The sequence below is a fragment of the Chelon labrosus genome (assembly GCF_963514085.1).
Source record: "Chelon labrosus genome assembly, chromosome: 5".
NCBI classification, from domain to species: Eukaryota; Metazoa; Chordata; class Actinopteri; order Mugiliformes; family Mugilidae; genus Chelon; species Chelon labrosus.
Genome location: NC_140341.1, coordinates 27,015,123 through 27,033,208, shown reverse-complemented (window position 1 = coordinate 27,033,208; position 18,086 = coordinate 27,015,123). Strand labels below are relative to the sequence as shown.

Sequence of the window (18,086 nt, the reverse complement as noted above, 5' to 3'; positions counted from 1 at the left end):
TTCTGCCATAATTGCTATAACCATGTTATCTGCTTGTTATCCGTTTTTTTTTTATTCACATTTTTTCCTTTAACTAGCTAAGAATGTCTGTTCCTATATCAATAAAGCTACAAAAAAAAAAGTATCATTGCAAAAATGTGCTAAAAAACAAATACCCAGCATGCATCACGTTAAGCCGCCGCCGCCGCATGATAAAGACGTATGAGACAGTTGCGGCGGTTTTGCGACAACGTCTCTGTTTACGGCACACGTGTCAATCCTGTACAGTCGGCTGCGGAGCTGTTGTATTTACGCAAGCATGGCTAAAGTTTCTAAGAAGAAAAGCAGTAAAAAGCTTTTAAAAAGGAGCTCCGAAGCCATGGATAAGAGCGCCGGGGTGGCGGCAGATGTGGTTTACGATGACGACGAAGAGGAAAGTGCTTTAAATGTTGCAGAAGAAGACGACAACAGCGAGGAGGACGAGGAGGACGCTGAGAATGAACGAAAACGCCAAAAGCTGTTGGATGCTATCAGCGCCCTGGGGGGTAAGAGGAAGAAAACGCAAGGAGAGAGGTCCGAGGCGGCCGTGCAGATGTCAGAGTTTACGGTTAACGCGGAGGGCGAGGGCGAAAAAATCGACCTGTCGGACCTGATCGGGAGCGTGGAGAAGACCCCCACTGTCCCGGCCAAGACTAAGAAGCAGCTTCAAAACTTGCAGCGAACCAAAAAGACCATAGAGTGCCCTCTTAGCAAGCAGGAGAGCGAGAGGATCCAGAGAGATGTGGCTTTTAACAAGGCAGCAACGGAGGTGAGCCGTTGGAAAAACACCATCGTACAGAACCAGAGGGCTGAACAGCTGGTCTTCCCCCTCAATCAGGAGACTTCGGGACCTAAACCCATTGAGAGTGTTGTGAGGGGCTGGAAGGCGCAAACCCCACTGGAGCAGGAAATCTTCGCCCTCCTGTCCGCCAACAAGCAACCGATCAACGACCCCGTTCTGACCCCTGCCGAGGAGGCCTCCTTGAGGGCGATGAGCTTGGGGGAAGCCAAGATTCGCCGTGCAGAGCTGCAGAAGGCCAGGGCTCTGCAGTCCTACTATGAGGCCAAGGCCCGGCGAGAGAGGAAGATCAAGAGCAAGAAATACCACAAAGTGCAGAACAAAGCCAAACGGAAAGACTTTGTGAAGCAGTTTGAAGAGATGGTGAAGACGGACCCGGCCGCTGCCTTGGAGGAGCTGAACAGGATGGAGCTGTCCAGGATGCAGGAGAGGATGTCGCTGAAGCACCAGAACAGTGGCAAGTGGGCCAAATCTAAGGCCATCATGGCCAAGTATGACAAGGGGGCTCGCGACGATATGCAAAAGCAGCTGGAGTTAAACAAAGACTTGACACAGAAGCTGGTGACCTCACTGAATGATGAAGAAGAGAAAGCTGAAGAGGAGGAGGTAGCAGACGACCCGGAGGTGTTGCCTGATTTTGTGAATGATGCAGAGCGAGGCCTGGATTCTTCAAATCCTTGGATGAGAGGGAAGCTCTCAGAAGAGATGAGTGACACTGTGGATCTGACAACAGAAGGGCTTAGGACAATAGAAAATACAACTGCTGCTGCTGAAGAAGAGGAGGAGGAGGAGGAGGTGGAGGAAACAGAAGAGGAAAGCCTCCTCAGAGAGTTTGACAGCAGGAGGAAACTGCGTCGTGCCCAGGAGACTAACACTGTAACAGTCATGTGTGTGGATGATGATGACGATGAGGAGGAGGAGGGTATAGTCAAGGAACCCAGAACTGCGACTGATGATGCAGGTGCTTCTGACAAAGAGATCACAAGCCTTTTAAAGGGAATCGCAGAAGGTCGTGTAGAGGCTGAAGCAGCTGCTGATGCCAACCGCGCAGACACTTCAGCTCAGCTGGAAGAAGGGCTCACGAGAGTTAGGACTCTGGAGGACATCGAGCTCCTCAGTCACGAGGCCTCAGCCAGTGATAAAGCACCCACTGAGTCCCAGCAGTCCACTGCCACAGAAAACGTCTCACCAGCTGTGCAAAAGGCAGGCAGAAAAAGAAAAAGGAAGGCTGGGATTGAGCTGAAACAAGTTCTCACCAAAGACACGAAAGAAATCAAAGTCCCGCTCACCGTGATCACAGAGGACTCTGAAGACGTGGAAGAAAAGCTGGACCAGAGGGGTCTCATTAAAGAGGCGTTTGCCGGAGATGACGTCATCTCAGACTTCCTTAAAGACAAGAAGAAGCAGGAGGATGCAGGGAAGCCTAAAGCGGTGAACCTGACGCTGCCCGGGTGGGGGGAATGGGGAGGAATTGGCCTCAAGCCATCACGCTCCAAACGCAAGAGGTTCAGGGTCAAGGTTGCGCCGCCACCACCGAGGAAAGATGAGCGTTTGCCCAGCGTCATCATCTCAGAGAAGAGGAACAGCGCCATCAGCCTCCACCAGGTGAACTTGCTGCCCTTCCCCTTTGAGAACCACACACAGTTCGAGAGCACCCTGCGCTCTCCGCTGGGCCGCACCTGGAACACTGAGCAAACTGTTAGAAAGATCACCAAGCCCAAAGTGGTCACAAAGCTGGGTGCCATCATTGAGCCCATGGCTGAGGAGGTGCTGGAGAATAACAAGAAGCAGCTGTCTGCTAGGAGTAACAGCCGTGTGGACTCTGTGAAAAGAAAACATTAGCAACATCTGTCACTGGAATTATTTGAAATAATTAAAAATAAACACTGTTGAAGCATTTTGTTGGTTTTTATAATAGGCTTCTCTGTAAACATTCAAAACTATCCTTACAATTTTAAGGTAAATATGAAAAAACCTTTTAAACGCTTTGATGATCTGTATATTGATGCGTGTGAGAATATTTGCAGAGAGAAAACAATTGTGTTGTCCACTTGTAACACTCAGCCTTTTTCCTTGATCTCTTCTTTTTAAATGTTTTTATTAAAATCTGTCAGATATGTAAATTTAACGAAGTAGTAATATTTGAAATAATATTCTTATTTGCAGTTAAAGGTATAGTTTCAAGCTTGTCAGATGAATAATGAATCGCCCCCTTTGGGTTTTTTTTTTAGATTGTTTTCAGAAGAGATTGGATTCTTGGCTGTCTAGACTGAGATCGAGTTTTCTGGTCATTTTGGGAAATTTGCAAATATATGCTATGTGTACACAGCTAAAATCAGAGCAGTTTAACACACAGCAAGTGTAGTTGTGTTGTAACAAGCATTTTTGGCCTGCTACTTTTTCCATTGTTCCTCATATGGACATTTTGAAATTCAAATACAGTATGATTGTCTACACCCACATAGTTCTGGTTGTAATGGTTGCAGTTCTCTGCTTTTTATCCAACTCTTTGTACTGTATTTTGTGGATTCTATTATTCCAACTGAAATTACAACCTTTCTGTATGTTTGGTTTTCATGAATAGGTAGTTTTCCAGCCTAATATTCTATAAAAATCACAACCTGACATAGGTAAGACTGCTTGCTGTCATTTATTAGCTGCTTAATTACAATGATTCATAAACACCAGTGACATAGAAAAAGCCAAAAATTATACATTATGAATGTGAGTTTAAGTTCTTTACCTTCTAGCAGCCTCCTTCAGGAACTCATTTTATTGTGTTATGTTGTTTTCTTAACTGAAATAAATAATGAAGTAATGAAAATCCTCCCATTTCCTTACAAGCCAGATTTTCACAGCTTTATCAAGAATACTATTATCTTCTGTTAAGAGCAGGAAAACTGTTGTGTAATGCAAATTTGCCTTGTTTGTAGCATAGTCAACAACCCGTCAGTATCGTGACTGATGCATAATCATGAGAAGCATTTCATTATTGTAGTTTGTGTAGTAAGGTGAGCTCATTTAAACTGCTCTAAATACTGCAGGGTAGTTTAACATTTCAGCGATCACATTTTATGTTAACATCCGATTTAATGTTTTAGATATAAAACATTGATCAAATTATAGAACTACAGAAAATGTAGACTAAAAGTTGTGGAGTTGGAAGATGCAGCACTAAAAGAATTCTTAACAGTGCAATATATGGGTGTATTTGTGTACAACACAGCTATGGCACGTGATGTTAAGTGGATATTGATCTCTATCATTATATATTATATAAATTACTGTATTATAGCTCGTGCATTAACAAGCATTGTAGAGATATCATTAAAACAGTAATACTGTATAAATATTTATGCAAGTTTTTTAAAAGCTTACTGCAGAAAATGCTAACTAAAATTGCAAATACCCTAGCATTGTACTTTGGTACAGTACTTTTTGTATTCCATTATGTGTCGACAAGAACTGTTCAGACAAACAGCACCTCATCACGTTTAAGCAGGTAATCATGTTAAAGCACTAGAGCTGTCAAGCTGAATTACAATGAATTAATGTTTTTGCAACTATACACACACTGTTGTGGGGATTTTTGAGACCGCCGCTTTACAGATAACATCTTCGCACTGCACTGTTAGCCACACTGTAAAAGCATCTCTCAGCGGCATTTTACACATTTGTGCCTGCCTGCCTTCCGTCCTCTTCCTTTCACAGCTGATGCTCCAGAAATTTGTAAGGCCATGCGGCAGTGTCTAAAAGAAAAGCCATTACAGGTAGGTTAAACCTTCACACATGGGTGAGAGTGCATACTTTGGCACCTGACGTCTCTCTATTTCACATGATAGACATTCTATTAAAGTGGGGGATGCTGTAATGGACTATGCATCAGTTCAGGTAATGGCTGTCAGCTTGAGTGCCCAAGAGGCAGTAGAGAGTTCCATTAGAAACCTTACAGTTACTAAATCTGTCATTTTCCAACTTCCTCTCTATTGAACCACCACTTTGGCAATTACTACAGCTTCATACAGCTTTCAACAATGAAAAGAGACCTAGTCCTTGGACTTACTCCTGCCCGCTGGACTGTAACTAGATCAGACAGCGATTCTCACTCAAACATATGAAGGGTTCTGTGGCTGTAAATCAGAGAAGAGAGGCTTGAGAATGGCCAACAGCGCCGATGATGGAACATGTTTTTCTCCGTAATGCCCATTTGTGACATCTGCTTAGATATTTGTTGTGTGATGACAAAGCATTTATGCCGTCATCAGAGTCGTCGGCTGCAAAGAACTGCGGTGCACTTTGCTGATGTGATGTGACATGAAAACAAAGGTTATCTTTAATAATTCTCATCATGCAGAGTAAACAACACGCCTGTTTAAACATCAGCGTTCTCCTACGCGCAGCAGTAGATGTTGAAAGCTCCAGTTTTGTTTGCCGGTTGCTTTGGAGGTCGCTGAAACAACCTGATAGAGACTCAATCTTATTTCCTCCTGTAATCCAAGGCCCAACTCCATTCCCGCCCTGACAGGTGTAAGATTAACTTAGTTAGGGGAAGAACTACTCATGTGCACCAAATTAAATTAATGGAACAAATTTCCTTCCTAATTAAGATGAAAACACGTGTCAGTTGTAACCTTGCTGAGCACTAATTATGTACAAATGATTTATCATCTGTTTCATCCTGAATAGCAATGGGCTCACCTCTCCAATATCCCTCGCTAGCTGTTAAGAGATGGGCCCTGATTAACAGTGGCAGGTTGTGCTGTGGAGAAACTGCACATCACCAGCCAGCCAATCAGAGCGGGCCTCAGCTCAGCCTCTCCTCCCTTCCATTAACCTACATTGAGTGTGCAGCTGAGCATCACTGTGCCTTGGCTCTCCTTCTTGTTTCTCTCCTCAGAATGAAAATAAAGTACATTCCAAAAGGATAGCGGAGGGGGCTGGGGGTGTTTGATGGAGCAGGCAGAGTGAGAATGGTAAAACCTGAACCGGGGGATGAATCCCTTGAGGCCGGATTAGGTTGTGCCAGTGTGATCTAACTAACAAGATGGAGATGAGACAACTTCAACAGTCTCTCCACCTCAAATAGCAAATTGAATAACACAGACTAGGCCCCGCAATCAAGCTCGTACATCGCCGTTTAGGATGGGTGGCAGGTAATTGCTTCAAAAGTGCCCTAGAATAAAAAACAACCTCATATCACCAGGGTACTAGTCTGAAGCCAGTAGGTGGTGCTGTTGGTTAAGCCTGTCAAAAGTCACTGCAAATTCCTGTGGGCTTACATATCAAAATAAACAGGGCCTCATTAAATAATTACAGCTGAACTGGGATATAGCAAGTACAGATATATTTAAATGGGCAGCAGCACTGATTAGCATTAGAATCAGAGTCCCTTGGGAGGCTAAGGACACTCTCTGGCCAATGTGTAATCATTGTTCCGCAGGCTTGCTCACAGGGGATATAGCCTGTTTTGTCATTATCTTTGAATGCGCAACACACATACTGGCATAGCTTCAATGGTGCTGCCAGCAATAGAGCACTTGAATTTCCTCCTCATGGTTCCAAGAATTTGGTCAGACAATGAGGCAAGTCCTCTCTGTTTCCACTGACTAGAGATTAGAGATGCCGTTGTTATCTGGCTGCTGCAACAGACGGAGGCAAATTGCTCCCATCCTATGTCTCATTTCCTCCTTGCACGATTCTGTGTGCGGGTTTGTGCACACGTTTGCTCCTCAAAATGTCATTACAGGTGCACAGGTGTCAGCTCTTGCCATGAGGGATCATTTGACTTTTTATTGTCATGTGGGGGTACTTACCCGACACCCACTGTTTCTACAATTTGCTTGCTGGATCTTTCATTGTTGTGGTAAATGTCGGGACGACTGCACAGGGGAGGTATCTGTGTTCTGCTGCTCATTACATTTTTTGATGTTTAGCCCAGTTTGTCTGTCCAAACCTGGCTACGGGAGAGACAAGCCAGAGCAGTGATTATTGCAGATGCGGAAGCATGTCTAACAGACACAGAGGTACAAAGGAGGGATGTCAAACACTCCATGCTCGTGTATGTGTATGTTGCTCTAATGTGCAGAACTGGAATGAAATACACTTTTACTTGACATTTCCCAGAAAATCAGAGAGGGAGGCTACCAGTCAGAGGACCTATTTACTAGAACACAAGAGCAGCAGCCATCTTTTGTTGGTGCTCCTAAACCCTTTTGGAGGCCGAGGTTTGACATGGTATGGCAAGCAGTGTCCCCCTCATCGTTATGTCCTCTTGGGGATTGGCACATTCAGCAGAGATGGATGGGTTTATAGGTTAATTATAGACAACAGAGAGGGCACATGATCTATGATTTTGTAAGCAGGACCTACAACGGTCCAGTGAGGATGACATTTAAATTGAGGGCCCAACCCACCCTTGTACAGATCACCATCTACACTCACAACCCTCCCTGTGCACACACTCATTCACAGGGGCCCACAGTGTATTGATAATGGAAAGGCCAATATCCGTCGAGAGGATTAACTAGCCCTTGACATATAACTGAAATCCCTCATACCCTCCTCTTACCTACCAGGTCTCCTTTAACACTCTTAATTATTGGGGTTAAGTGAGTCTCCTGACAGTGACTGTCAGTAATATGCAGTGAATCTACAAAGTTCTACAAAAAAACACACACTTACAAATCAACCACTGTAACAGCCTAAATGTGAGGATAGTGAGTTTCTCAGAACACTCTTTCTAGCTATGAAAGCTCTTTGTTCTGTTTCTGATTTAAATTTGTTTTTAATTTTTGGGAAATTTAAGCATAGCCATATTTTTATTTGCATCTCGCCCAGTGACAGCTAGGACAGGCTTCAGGCCCCCTGCGACCCTCCAGAAGACAAGTGGTTACAGAAAATGAGTGAATGAATGAATATTTTAATTTATTCTGAATAAATTCCATGAAAAGATCCAAACCAAAAATGAATGGATGTTACACACTTTAACTTCTGGTGGTGCTGCTGTGTTTGTTAACTCCAATGATCTGCATCCATCTGCCATTGTGTTGAGGCAAGACTATCTGCCTCGGGAGCCATCCTTGTTGTCATTCCATCATTGGCTTGCTTGTGACGTCAATGATCCAACTGTTTGACATCCCTCCTTTGTACCTCTGTGTCTGTTAGACATGCTCCTGAATCTGCAATAATCACCGCTCTGGTTTGTCTCTCCCGTAGCCAGGTTTGGACAGACAATTTGGGCTAAACATCAAACAGCGTAATGAGCGGTAGAACACTGATACCTCCCCAGTGCAGTCATACCGACATTTACCACAACAATGAAAGATCCAACAAGCACAAGACACAAAAAGACAATAAAAAGTCAAATGATCCCTCTTGGCAAGAGCTGACACTTGTGCACCTGTCATGACATTTTGAGGAGCAAACGTGTACACAAACCCATACACATAAAAATGCAGAAGAAGAATCACACAAGGAGGAAATGAGACATAAGGTGGGAGCAATTTGCCACTGTCTGCTGAATCATCCCATAGCACCTATCGTTAGAAGAAAAAATATTTAATTACATTAAAATCTCAAAGACTGCAACACCAGAGGAAAAACGACACTAGAATTGCTGAATGCACCTTTACAAAAATCACACCTCTGTCTGATACAGGTCTCTTCTACATGTAAGCCAGTTGTTAGGAGGCAGCTTATCTCCACAGGATTTGTCACCAGTCAGGACTAGGGACTGAGGGGAAGCTGCAGCAGAGCATTCTGAAGGAGCTGTGGGGTAGGGTGGGGAAAAAAGATCAGCAATAAAAGATCAGAAATCAATTTCTCAACATGTTTAACTGACCAAAACAGGCTTTAGTACAAAGATACAGCTGAGAGCTTCATGGAATCGTGCAAAAGCAACTACTTGCAGCTCAATATTGGGAGGCCAATGCTGCTAGTCTCATATCTTATTTGTTGGGGAGGTTGCTTCATGTTAATGTGGCGTTTTTTTCCAGTGATCAGAAGGACATTACGTAGTGAATGAGAGCTAGTTTTTGTTGCTGGCTGGAGATGAGTACCAGTGATTGTGGCTGAGAATGGGTCAGGCAGGTTGAAAGCAGAATGACATGAGGCTTGAAAACATGAAAACAAAATTAGCCAAATAGCAGGCAACAAGAGAAGTCACTTAAACTTGCTTAGAACTAGTTGTAGTGTCGTATCACATTATCAACTGAAAGCTCTGACAAAAAATGACTTGAAGAGCCAGTGTATATACATACACTGCCTGGATTTCACTAAACAAATAGGTAGGAGCCTCCTGTTGGATAATTACTGCATGGGAGATTATCTTTCAGCTGGCAACAAGTTATTTAACTCCAACTGCTGCAATGAGTAGCTTCTCATTTCTTAAACAACCATATCTAAAGACACATCCTGTGATCGTGGAAAAGATGTTAGTCTGTTTGAGAAGAGTCAAATCAGTGGCATACATCAAGCAGAGAAAACATCTAAGGAGATTGTAGAAACTACTAAAATTGGGTTAGAACTGTCCAACACATTATTAAAAACTGGAAGGATAGTGGAGAACCATCGTCTCTGAGGAAGAAATGTGGTCGAAAAAAAATCCTGATTAATTGTGATTGGTGATCACTTAAAAGCTTGGTGAAATCATATCGAAGAAAACCAACAGTAGAACTCAGGGCTATGATTAATATTGAAAGTAAGAGCATTTCCACATGTACAATGCAATGGCAACACCTACAGGCAGTGGATTGGTAGATGAGCCTCAGGTGTGCAGATGGACATGAGCCATGCCCAGAAAGAACAGGGGCACAATGGAGACAAGAAGGAGGGACAGCATGGACTAGAACACAACAGGATTTGTGGTGCCACCAAACTGGGCAGACCGGTGAGGAAGGCCAACCAGGTAAAGGCAGAGAAGAGAATGAGAGGGAAGCTGAATACTGTCATGGATAACTTCTCTCAGAGGTGAGGTGGATTAGGAACACATTTAGCCACAGACTCTTCCAGCATCCAGTCACTGACCATGGGCCACATCCAACTAGAATAGTGTCTCATGTGGCCCCAGAATATTGAATTGAAAGATTTGAATCATTTAGGAAAAGAGAAATGCCTCCCAGTTATTAATCTGTGAAGATGGCTGTTATTTTAGCTTTATTTTAGTCCTGGTTTTCAGGATTTGTTTTATATCCTTGTAATGAGCCACATAGACAGCTGATATGGAAATAATGTTATTATTAACAAATCTTGTTTGCAGTATTGACCTTGTCGAAGGCCACAAGGCCAATATTGTGTGTGGTGGCCAGCCAAGTGTAGGTGTTGCTATCGACACCTACGCCTGGCTGGCCATCAGATACCCTGCTGGCATAATCAGCTGCTCAGAAGAGCACAGTTCAAGGAACAGCTAAGACATCCCAGACATCTGGTACAGAAGTGAATCTTGAAGGAAAAAACACCGGTCACAGGGACTAGAAGGAGTCCAAACTTTTGCCTGGTACTGTACTGTATATCCAATACAGATCCAGCTTGTTTAACATAGTGAACCCTTGGACCGCACGGTCCAATCACCTGACACGTCCGCTTTGTTTGGCGTGGTGGCGTCATAGCTTTGCACGCTGATTGGTTGTCCATTCAGCCGGAAGTTGTCTCAGTAGGAGGACAGGGCTAATTAATATTTTCGGCTATTGTAGTCTACTATTACACAGAGAATTCAAGTGTCCTTTTCAGCGTTAAATTGTAATCTCGGAAGGTCTTTGACTGCATAAGGTACGAGTTTTCTTCGACTTCAGCCAGTATGCTATGACGGATAGCTGTTAATATCGAATGCATTTTAGCTAGCTATGTAGCTATCGCGCACGATCAGGCTTACGTAGCCAAACTGACGTTTAAGCTAATTTACAAGCTACAGTACTGTCTCAACTATGTGTTCACTATTATTATTGTTTAATCGTGGCGTGTCCTTCGTTACTTCAGAGGGTTCATCAGCAGCAAGCAGTGAAAGGATAATGTTGTTTACAGTACTAATTACAATTTAAGCAAAATGTTCGCTCGCTAAGTGATCAGAAAAGTTTTAAAGTACAATTTGTTTACTGTATGGCTCCACCATGACCAAGTAGAGTCCTATGAGGACAACTATACCCAGCGTGTTGCCTCGTCATTCATTCACAAAGACAAAGTACACACTGTCTTTAGGTGAAAAAGTGGTGAAGTAAGGCGAGTAACATCAAATATTTAACCACCAGTAATATGGCAGCGTTTCGTGTAGTGAGGCAGTGAACACAATGCACAGCATAAAACTAGATCTAAACTAGTGGAACAAGTATCTACATAACTATTGCACAAGTGATTATTGCCCACAGTTTCACTTAAGGTTAGCCGGGTTAGTAATTCACTCAAATTCAGTAATTCATTCTTCTACTCTCCATAAAAAATATTGTTAAACGTGTTTTACAAAGTGGCTTCAATCTGTTTCACTATAATTGCAACTGTATGGTCTGATTCTGAGTTGGAGGGACCAGGAAGTGAACGTTACAATATTGTTTCATACAGATCTACATTTGCTAATGCAGACTAATGTCACTTGTATTTTATTTCCCAGTATTTGCTTACGTTCTGTATGTCTTTGTTTTCCAGCTTTGGGATGTCTGACGGATGAAGGAGACACATCCCATTTCTTGACTTAGGCTTATAAATATACCCAACACTGGCAGCCATGACTGACAGTGCAACAACAGGTAGCAAGCATCGTTACTCGGGGTCCGGGGAGACGCAGCATCCTTCTCGGGGACCCTATATCTCAGTCATCTCCAACAGGTTAGCTCTTTGACTGCTACACATAAGGACACCTTAAGAAGCACAATATTATAGCCAAGCACAGGACTGTGTTTTTAAACTGAAAACTCCCATACAGTAATACAATTTTTCTTGTTTGCCCTATGTAATATTGCCATGTGAGCATGTAGGAATTTGCTAGACAATTATATCGAAGTGCACTGTCTCAACCTACATTGTATCAGCTTTGCATTCTCTCCCACTCTGACTGAAATATTTGAATACCTGAATCTATATATCCAAATGTAACTGCTTCGTGCAAGCCTTTCCGGTTCCTGACTGAAACTTGTCAGTGGAATATGGGATTTATCGTTGTAAGCATCCACACCCCACCTGTTTGTTCATTTAGAAGCTGCCAACATAGACGCTGGGTCTTAACGACCCTCATTTCAACAATTATTTTATACCCATTCCATTATCTGATGACAGAAGAAACATTTGTAACTGCTTGATGAGGTAGCATCAGAAGTAGGGGAGACATAAATACAGTATATGTAAAGGACATCATGGAGAAGGGGCACATATCACTGGAGGGAGACAGTTCCTTTTTCATAGAGAAGGAAAACATCCCTTTGTATTTTAAATTGATTGTGGTCTCTTTTAATAAAAGGTGTTGTGACATCCCACATGCAGGATTTTATGTACAACTAAACATTTATTTTTACATCGTTCTGTTTTTTTAAGTCCACCTTTATTTATTGTGCAGATTTTACATTTGTCATTGCTTTTAATTAGCTTTGACCCGTATTGTTTTTATTCAGATTTTATCATTCCAGTTTGTTTTTATTCTCTTTTCCAGTTTGCTTTGTAAAGCACTTTGTGAATTCTGTCTGTGGAAAAAAAGCACTATGCAGATACACTTCATTTCACGTACTTGCTTTCTTACACTGTAGGACCACCAACCTGTTCATTCGAGGGGCCATGCTGTTCTCTGTGGGCATCTTCCTTTCCCTGGTGCTGAATTTACTTCAGGTGCAGAGAAACGTTACCCTCTTTCCCCCTGGTGTCATCAGCAGTATCTTCTCCTCGGCCTGGTGGGTGCCCCCCTGCTGTGGCATGGCCTCAGGTGTGTGAATATCTCCCATCCACATTATTTTCAGCTTTACTTAGATGGAAGGAAGGATGATCAGTTTTATCGAAGAAAACAATAGCTGATACTGATGTGAATCCAAAATAGAAAAAAAAAAAGGTTTTAAACTCCACTTCAAACCTGAAGCAAGAAGCAATGGGGAACTGTTCAGTATACGTGCTGTACTAAGCTAGTGCAACAAATTCTTTTTGTTGCATTATAGCGACCCTAAGCTTAACCCTTAGCTTAAAAAAATAACAGGCAGGGCTCCAATCAGGTGAAGAAAGTATTGTGGTCCACAGCGTAATTTCCAAAGATCTGCAACTGTAATGTTGATGATGATGCAGCATGCCAGGGATGCAGCCACCTTGCTTTTTGGTGAATAAATTTACGTGACTTGCGTCAATTACAAATAAGGATGTCCACATACTCACTGAATTTTCCACTTCTTGTCCAGCTGTTTGGTACAAATGCCAGACATGTGCCAGTAGTACAGGATAGCCACTTCAGGATTATTTACCGTGATGTATTGAATGAAACATGTTTGGAAAAGTAAAACAATGTTAGATAACATTGCCCTATGTGGCATTAGGGCTGCATCTATTATTTTTCGACCCATTGATCAGTTATTTATTCAATTATTGATCAGTTATTTAAGTATTAATTAAATATACTTTTAATGAAATCTATAAGTCTTATCTAATACTAATTATTGCCATAGATGTAATGCAGTTCAGACCTAATAAGGAGAGATGTTGCTATATTCTAGTATTAGGGCAGATTGTGTTAAGAACGATTTAACTTGTGCCAGCTAGACAGGTGACTCAGGTCTGGAGTCATTTCCAAGTGTGGTATTTGCATTTGGAAACTGTTGCTTCAAACTCTCTTGGTCCGCATTCTTTACCTGTGTGACATTATTGTCTCCGCCCATTGTCTCTGCCCATCTCTGACACAGAATAGCACAGCCTTTCTTGTCCACACCTTCATTAATCCATGCATTGATTACTTATTGTTGTTTCTGGTCTACCCTCCAACTGTCCTCATAAACCCCAGCTGGTCCAAAACGCCACAGCTCGCATCATCACCCGAAGTCCTTCCATAGATCAATATTGTCTTTCAAGAGCCAAAACTTAAATATGTTTTAGTCATGGATACTGAAAGCATGTTATCAAAACAGTACACCCAGTGCTCTCTTATTTTATGCTTTTTTCTGACACTTTACTGTTTCACTTTCTCCTCGCAGCGGTGATCGGGCTGTTGTACCCCTGCATCGACAGATGTCTGGGTGAACCACACAAGTTCAAGCGGGAATGGTCCAGTGTCATGCGCTGCGTGGCTGTGTTTGTGGGCATCAATCACGCCAGTGCTGTATCCTTTAAGCTTTGAGTTTTCCTGTTATGTTATTAATACTTGATTTGATAGGGACAAAAAAAAATCTCTGTCTGAAGCCTCTTGGCAACAGTTAACATTACAGATGGCAGATAAAACTTTCGTTTCGTTCGTTTCATATTCCATTGAAAATACAAAATACAAAAAATGGAAAAAAATTCTTGTTTTGTTCATGAATGTAAAGCAAAACAAATAGCTTTTGATTTTATGCTCAAAGGAAAAGCACAATTCATTTCTTTATCAACTTTGTGTGTCTTTAGAGTGGAGAATTAAACTAACAACTGAAAATTAAATAATGAATAATAAATATTAAGTTATTAGTCTTGTTGCGATATAACAGCCTTATCTCGCCCAGTTTTCGCTTGCGTCATTACAACATCCTGTTTCGGCCGTGTTCGGCCAAAAATGCACTTTTGGGCCTTTTTTTTGGGCCATTCACCAAAAATTTTCGGTGGCTGAATATTTGGTGCATCCCTAGTATTTATTGGTCCATCCATGGGCTTAATGCTATGGCAGCATCCTGAAGGCTGGCTTAAACATGTGTTATTTATTCAGCTAAATTTGAATTCTCTAATGTGATGTTTACCAGCGTTAACTCCCCAATCATCTTAATCAACTGCTCTAAAGTTTCTATGTTTTTATTTTGGATTCTCAATGGAATAACAAAAGAAACAATGATAGTCTAGTACCCCGCCTCTCACCTGATGACAGCTGGGATAGGCTCCAGCCCCAACGCGACCCTTCACAGGACAAGCGGTTACAGAAGATGAGATGAGTCTTCAGTAACTATATTACTAATTGAGTCGCCACAATGACAGCTGAGCCTTTGACCCACTGATGAAATAATATGAAAGTCCTTCCATTTACATTGTGACAGCAAACTGGAAGTCCGTGGAAATCACAAACCACACAGTTAGTGACAGTCTAGTTCTATCTAGCATTTATCTTTCTGCCGGAGGGTTAGTGGAACTAATGCAACAGACTAATTCATCTGTATTTGAGGCACCCTACTGTTTTTTCAACATTTAACATTACTAGGACAGAACTAATCAAGTAAGGACAGGACTATTACAGAGACCCTATCCTTAAGCTCTGATTACTAAAAGAAAGAGCAGTGTATGTATATCCAAAGCCCCACTGTATTACAGCTATGTAAATAGATTGGACTACCTTGTCCTTGACTCCTATCTCTGTCAGAAAGTAGACTTTGCCAACAACATCCAGTTGTCTCTGACTTTGGCGGCGCTCTCTATTGGTCTGTGGTGGACATTTGACCGTTCCTTCAGTGGCTTTGGCCTAGGAGTCTGTATCGCTCTGCTGGCAACACTGGCTACACAGCTCCTGGTTTACAATGGAGTCTTTCAGTAAGTTCCCTCAAACCTAATCTGCTTAAACATAGTCAAACTGAGTCAGCTCGGATGTAAAAACAAATGAATGAACTGTAAAAAGCTGATGGGAGACAGAAAAAAAAAATCCAGATTACAGCTGACTGTAGTTTACTTTATATCAAGAACGTGTATGTGTTGCAATTGCTGTATTATGGTTTTCCCATGAATATTATTTGGTATTTTTGGTGCATTTGACTTTGTATTAAGCTTTTAGTCAAACCAATAATGTCATTACAGGAAAATGTAATGATGAGTTTCTGTCATGTGCTTCTCTACTCTGCCCAGGTATACTTCTCCAGACTTCTTGTACATTCGCTCCTGGTTACCATGCATCTTCTTTGCGGGGGTTATAACAGTGGGAAACATAGGACGCCAGCTAGCCTTGGTAAGACGCTGGAATCACTGCAGATAATCTGTTTTGCCAAAACGGTGTTAAACTTGTTTTAGATTCATGTTATTTTCAGTGGGGTGAAAAGCAGAAAAAACAGTGTCAGTTACCCCACTGTCACTCAGAGCTGTACAAGGGTCATGAATACGGATTCAGCTGCCAAGTGTCTAATGATTCTCCTGCTCCTCTTTTTTTTGTTTTAGTATGAATACAAATTCCTTCAAGAGAAGACTCATCAGGACTGAAGGATTTCTTGGCTCCATCAGACCTCTGCTCAAAATGACTTTGTCCTTTCACCAACCTGAAGATAGAGTCAGGTGACCAGAGAACATCTGACTCTGGAAGTACCAGCGAGCTCATGTCAAATGAGCCCTGAGCCCCCGATTGGCTGCTTTCCACAGAACAAGACGGTACTTTTGACTGGGTCATGTCAGACTTATCAGAGATCATAGCAGTCATTGGCTACGTTCTTACCTCAGCTAAGGTAAACGACAAGGTTTATGTGGTTTGTCTTTCCATTGTTGCAGTTTATCTTTTCTTACCTGGAAAGGATTTTCTAACAAAGTAGCTCTTCAGATCTATTCGGATATTTGAAACCTTGGCTCCAATGTGCCAAACTCAATCACACGGGATCCGTTTTTAAATCTTGTCTCCTGATGCTTTCATATCTCTTTGCGTATCACTGGAGAGCACACTGTCTAGTTCACTCGTTTCTAGAAATATATGTGTCTACCATATGTACCAGCCTTTTTATTCTATGTGATGATCTTGTATCATCTTTCAAGTTTGCTTGATACTGCAAGTGTCTCCTCAGGCTGTGAGGTCACAGGTTGTTCAGTATTGACATGCAGTGGGTATTTCTACCAGCAACATCTGAACTGATATGGTTAGAAGTAAATGATTTGTTTGGAAGAGGAAATCTCATTCAAACAAGAACGCTAGTATCAGTTTTAAACATTTTAAATTCTGTCTTTACTTCAGGGAGCAATATTTAGCTAATATTTTCAGTTGCTTTTTAAAAATTAGCACATAACGGTGTTAGCTTTTCCCTCTAGGAGAATCAACTTCACAACCTATTTGCTAGAACTTGAATGGTGTTGCATACCTTAAACATAATATGATGGTACTCAACTGTTGGTACTCAACTGTTGGAACTCAACAGAATTAAATATTCATCTTGGATGTATGTCAGGATTGTATGTGTGATTGTATTACTGTTACAGACAGCCCATTAGCTCAGAACTGACTCCATATGTGGTAAACTGGTTTGTTAGTTATGGGCAGTTTATGTTATGTTTTCACTGATGGTGCTGTGAGTGCGAGGTATTGCCATGAGTCAGGAAATAAAAACGTTGTATCGTGGACTTATTCTCATGCACATGTATCTGCAGTAATGTTCACTTGTTCAGACGCCGTTTGGATAATTTTGCGTGTTCTGGCTTGGAATGCAGGTACATTTCTGTTTATTGGGCAATAAAAAGCCCACTCAAGTGTTTTGTAATGTTTAAGAATGAATCTCAATATCTGCTGCATTTAAGCAGCTCTGTTTGTTCTGTGGATATATTCACATCCCTCCTGGTAGCAAATAAATACAAAGGAGGCAAGTCTGACTGATTTCTCTTTTACTTAATGCTATACATATTACATGTCTGGATGGTGCAAGAAGTATTTAAATTGCAGTAGAGTGAGAGTGCATGGCTGGTGGTGAATAATAACATTAATTAATATAATACTGTATTTTCTTTAGCAGGAGAATAAATCTGAAAATAAATGCACCACAGGTTTAGCAGCCAGAAGGGACAGCACAATAATACTCCAAAAGGTATTTGAAATGGAAACGAGTATTTAGATGTAAGAAATGTCAGACATTGTTGTCAGATCAATGCCTGAAGCAGCATGACTTGACTCTCAGGTGTGTGCACAGGTTGAATAAACTTCAACTGCTCGCAGTGTACAAATCTGCTCCATAAATGTTGAGAAGGAAAAGGATGATAAACTAGAGGGAAATAAAAAGGCTCATACCTTATGTCAACTTACATTGGTACATTTTACACTAATTAGCATGCAAGATGGTGAAAATAAAATGTAATTGAAATGTCAATAAAGAAACATTGATTTTTGAGAATATAACGTTGAGCTTGGTTATAGTACTAAAGATAACATTTTTTTCTAAAATGACTCGAGCAAAGTGATTTGTCCTTCAAA

General features: G+C 41.7%; 2 protein-coding genes across 2 annotated transcripts; both read left to right on the top strand.

The window, feature by feature from the left end:
* Positions 1–254: 254 nt before the first annotated feature.
* LOC311488357 (U3 small nucleolar RNA-associated protein 14 homolog C) lies at positions 255–3,848 on the top strand. Its single transcript, XM_084545000.1, has one exon. It carries the CDS (start codon positions 299–301, stop codon positions 2,657–2,659), a length of 2,361 nt encoding a protein of 786 aa, XP_084401126.1. The 5' UTR covers positions 255–298; the 3' UTR covers positions 2,660–3,848.
* Positions 3,849–10,137: 6,289 nt separating this feature from the next.
* Positions 10,138–17,491, top strand: insig2 (insulin induced gene 2). Its single transcript, XM_084545546.1, has 7 exons — positions 10,138–10,582; positions 11,450–11,629; positions 12,541–12,713; positions 13,960–14,084; positions 15,303–15,469; positions 15,779–15,878; positions 16,085–17,491. The coding sequence occupies exons 2-7, from the start codon at positions 11,529–11,531 to the stop codon at positions 16,124–16,126; spliced, it is 708 nt and encodes a 235-aa protein (XP_084401672.1). The 5' UTR covers positions 10,138–10,582; positions 11,450–11,528; the 3' UTR covers positions 16,127–17,491.
* The last annotated feature ends 595 nt before the right edge of the window (positions 17,492–18,086 follow it).

Coding starts and splice junctions, on each gene's coding strand:
- insig2 (XM_084545546.1), top strand. CDS start 11,529: ATGACTGACAGTGCAACAACAGGTAGCAAGCATCGTTACTCGGGGTCC. Junction 11,630..12,540: donor ATCTCAGTCATCTCCAACAG/GTTAGCTCTTTG, acceptor CTTACACTGTAG/GACCACCAACCTGTTCATTC. Junction 12,714..13,959: donor CTGCTGTGGCATGGCCTCAG/GTGTGTGAATAT, acceptor TTCTCCTCGCAG/CGGTGATCGGGCTGTTGTAC.
- LOC311488357 (XM_084545000.1), top strand. CDS start 299: ATGGCTAAAGTTTCTAAGAAGAAAAGCAGTAAAAAGCTTTTAAAAAGG.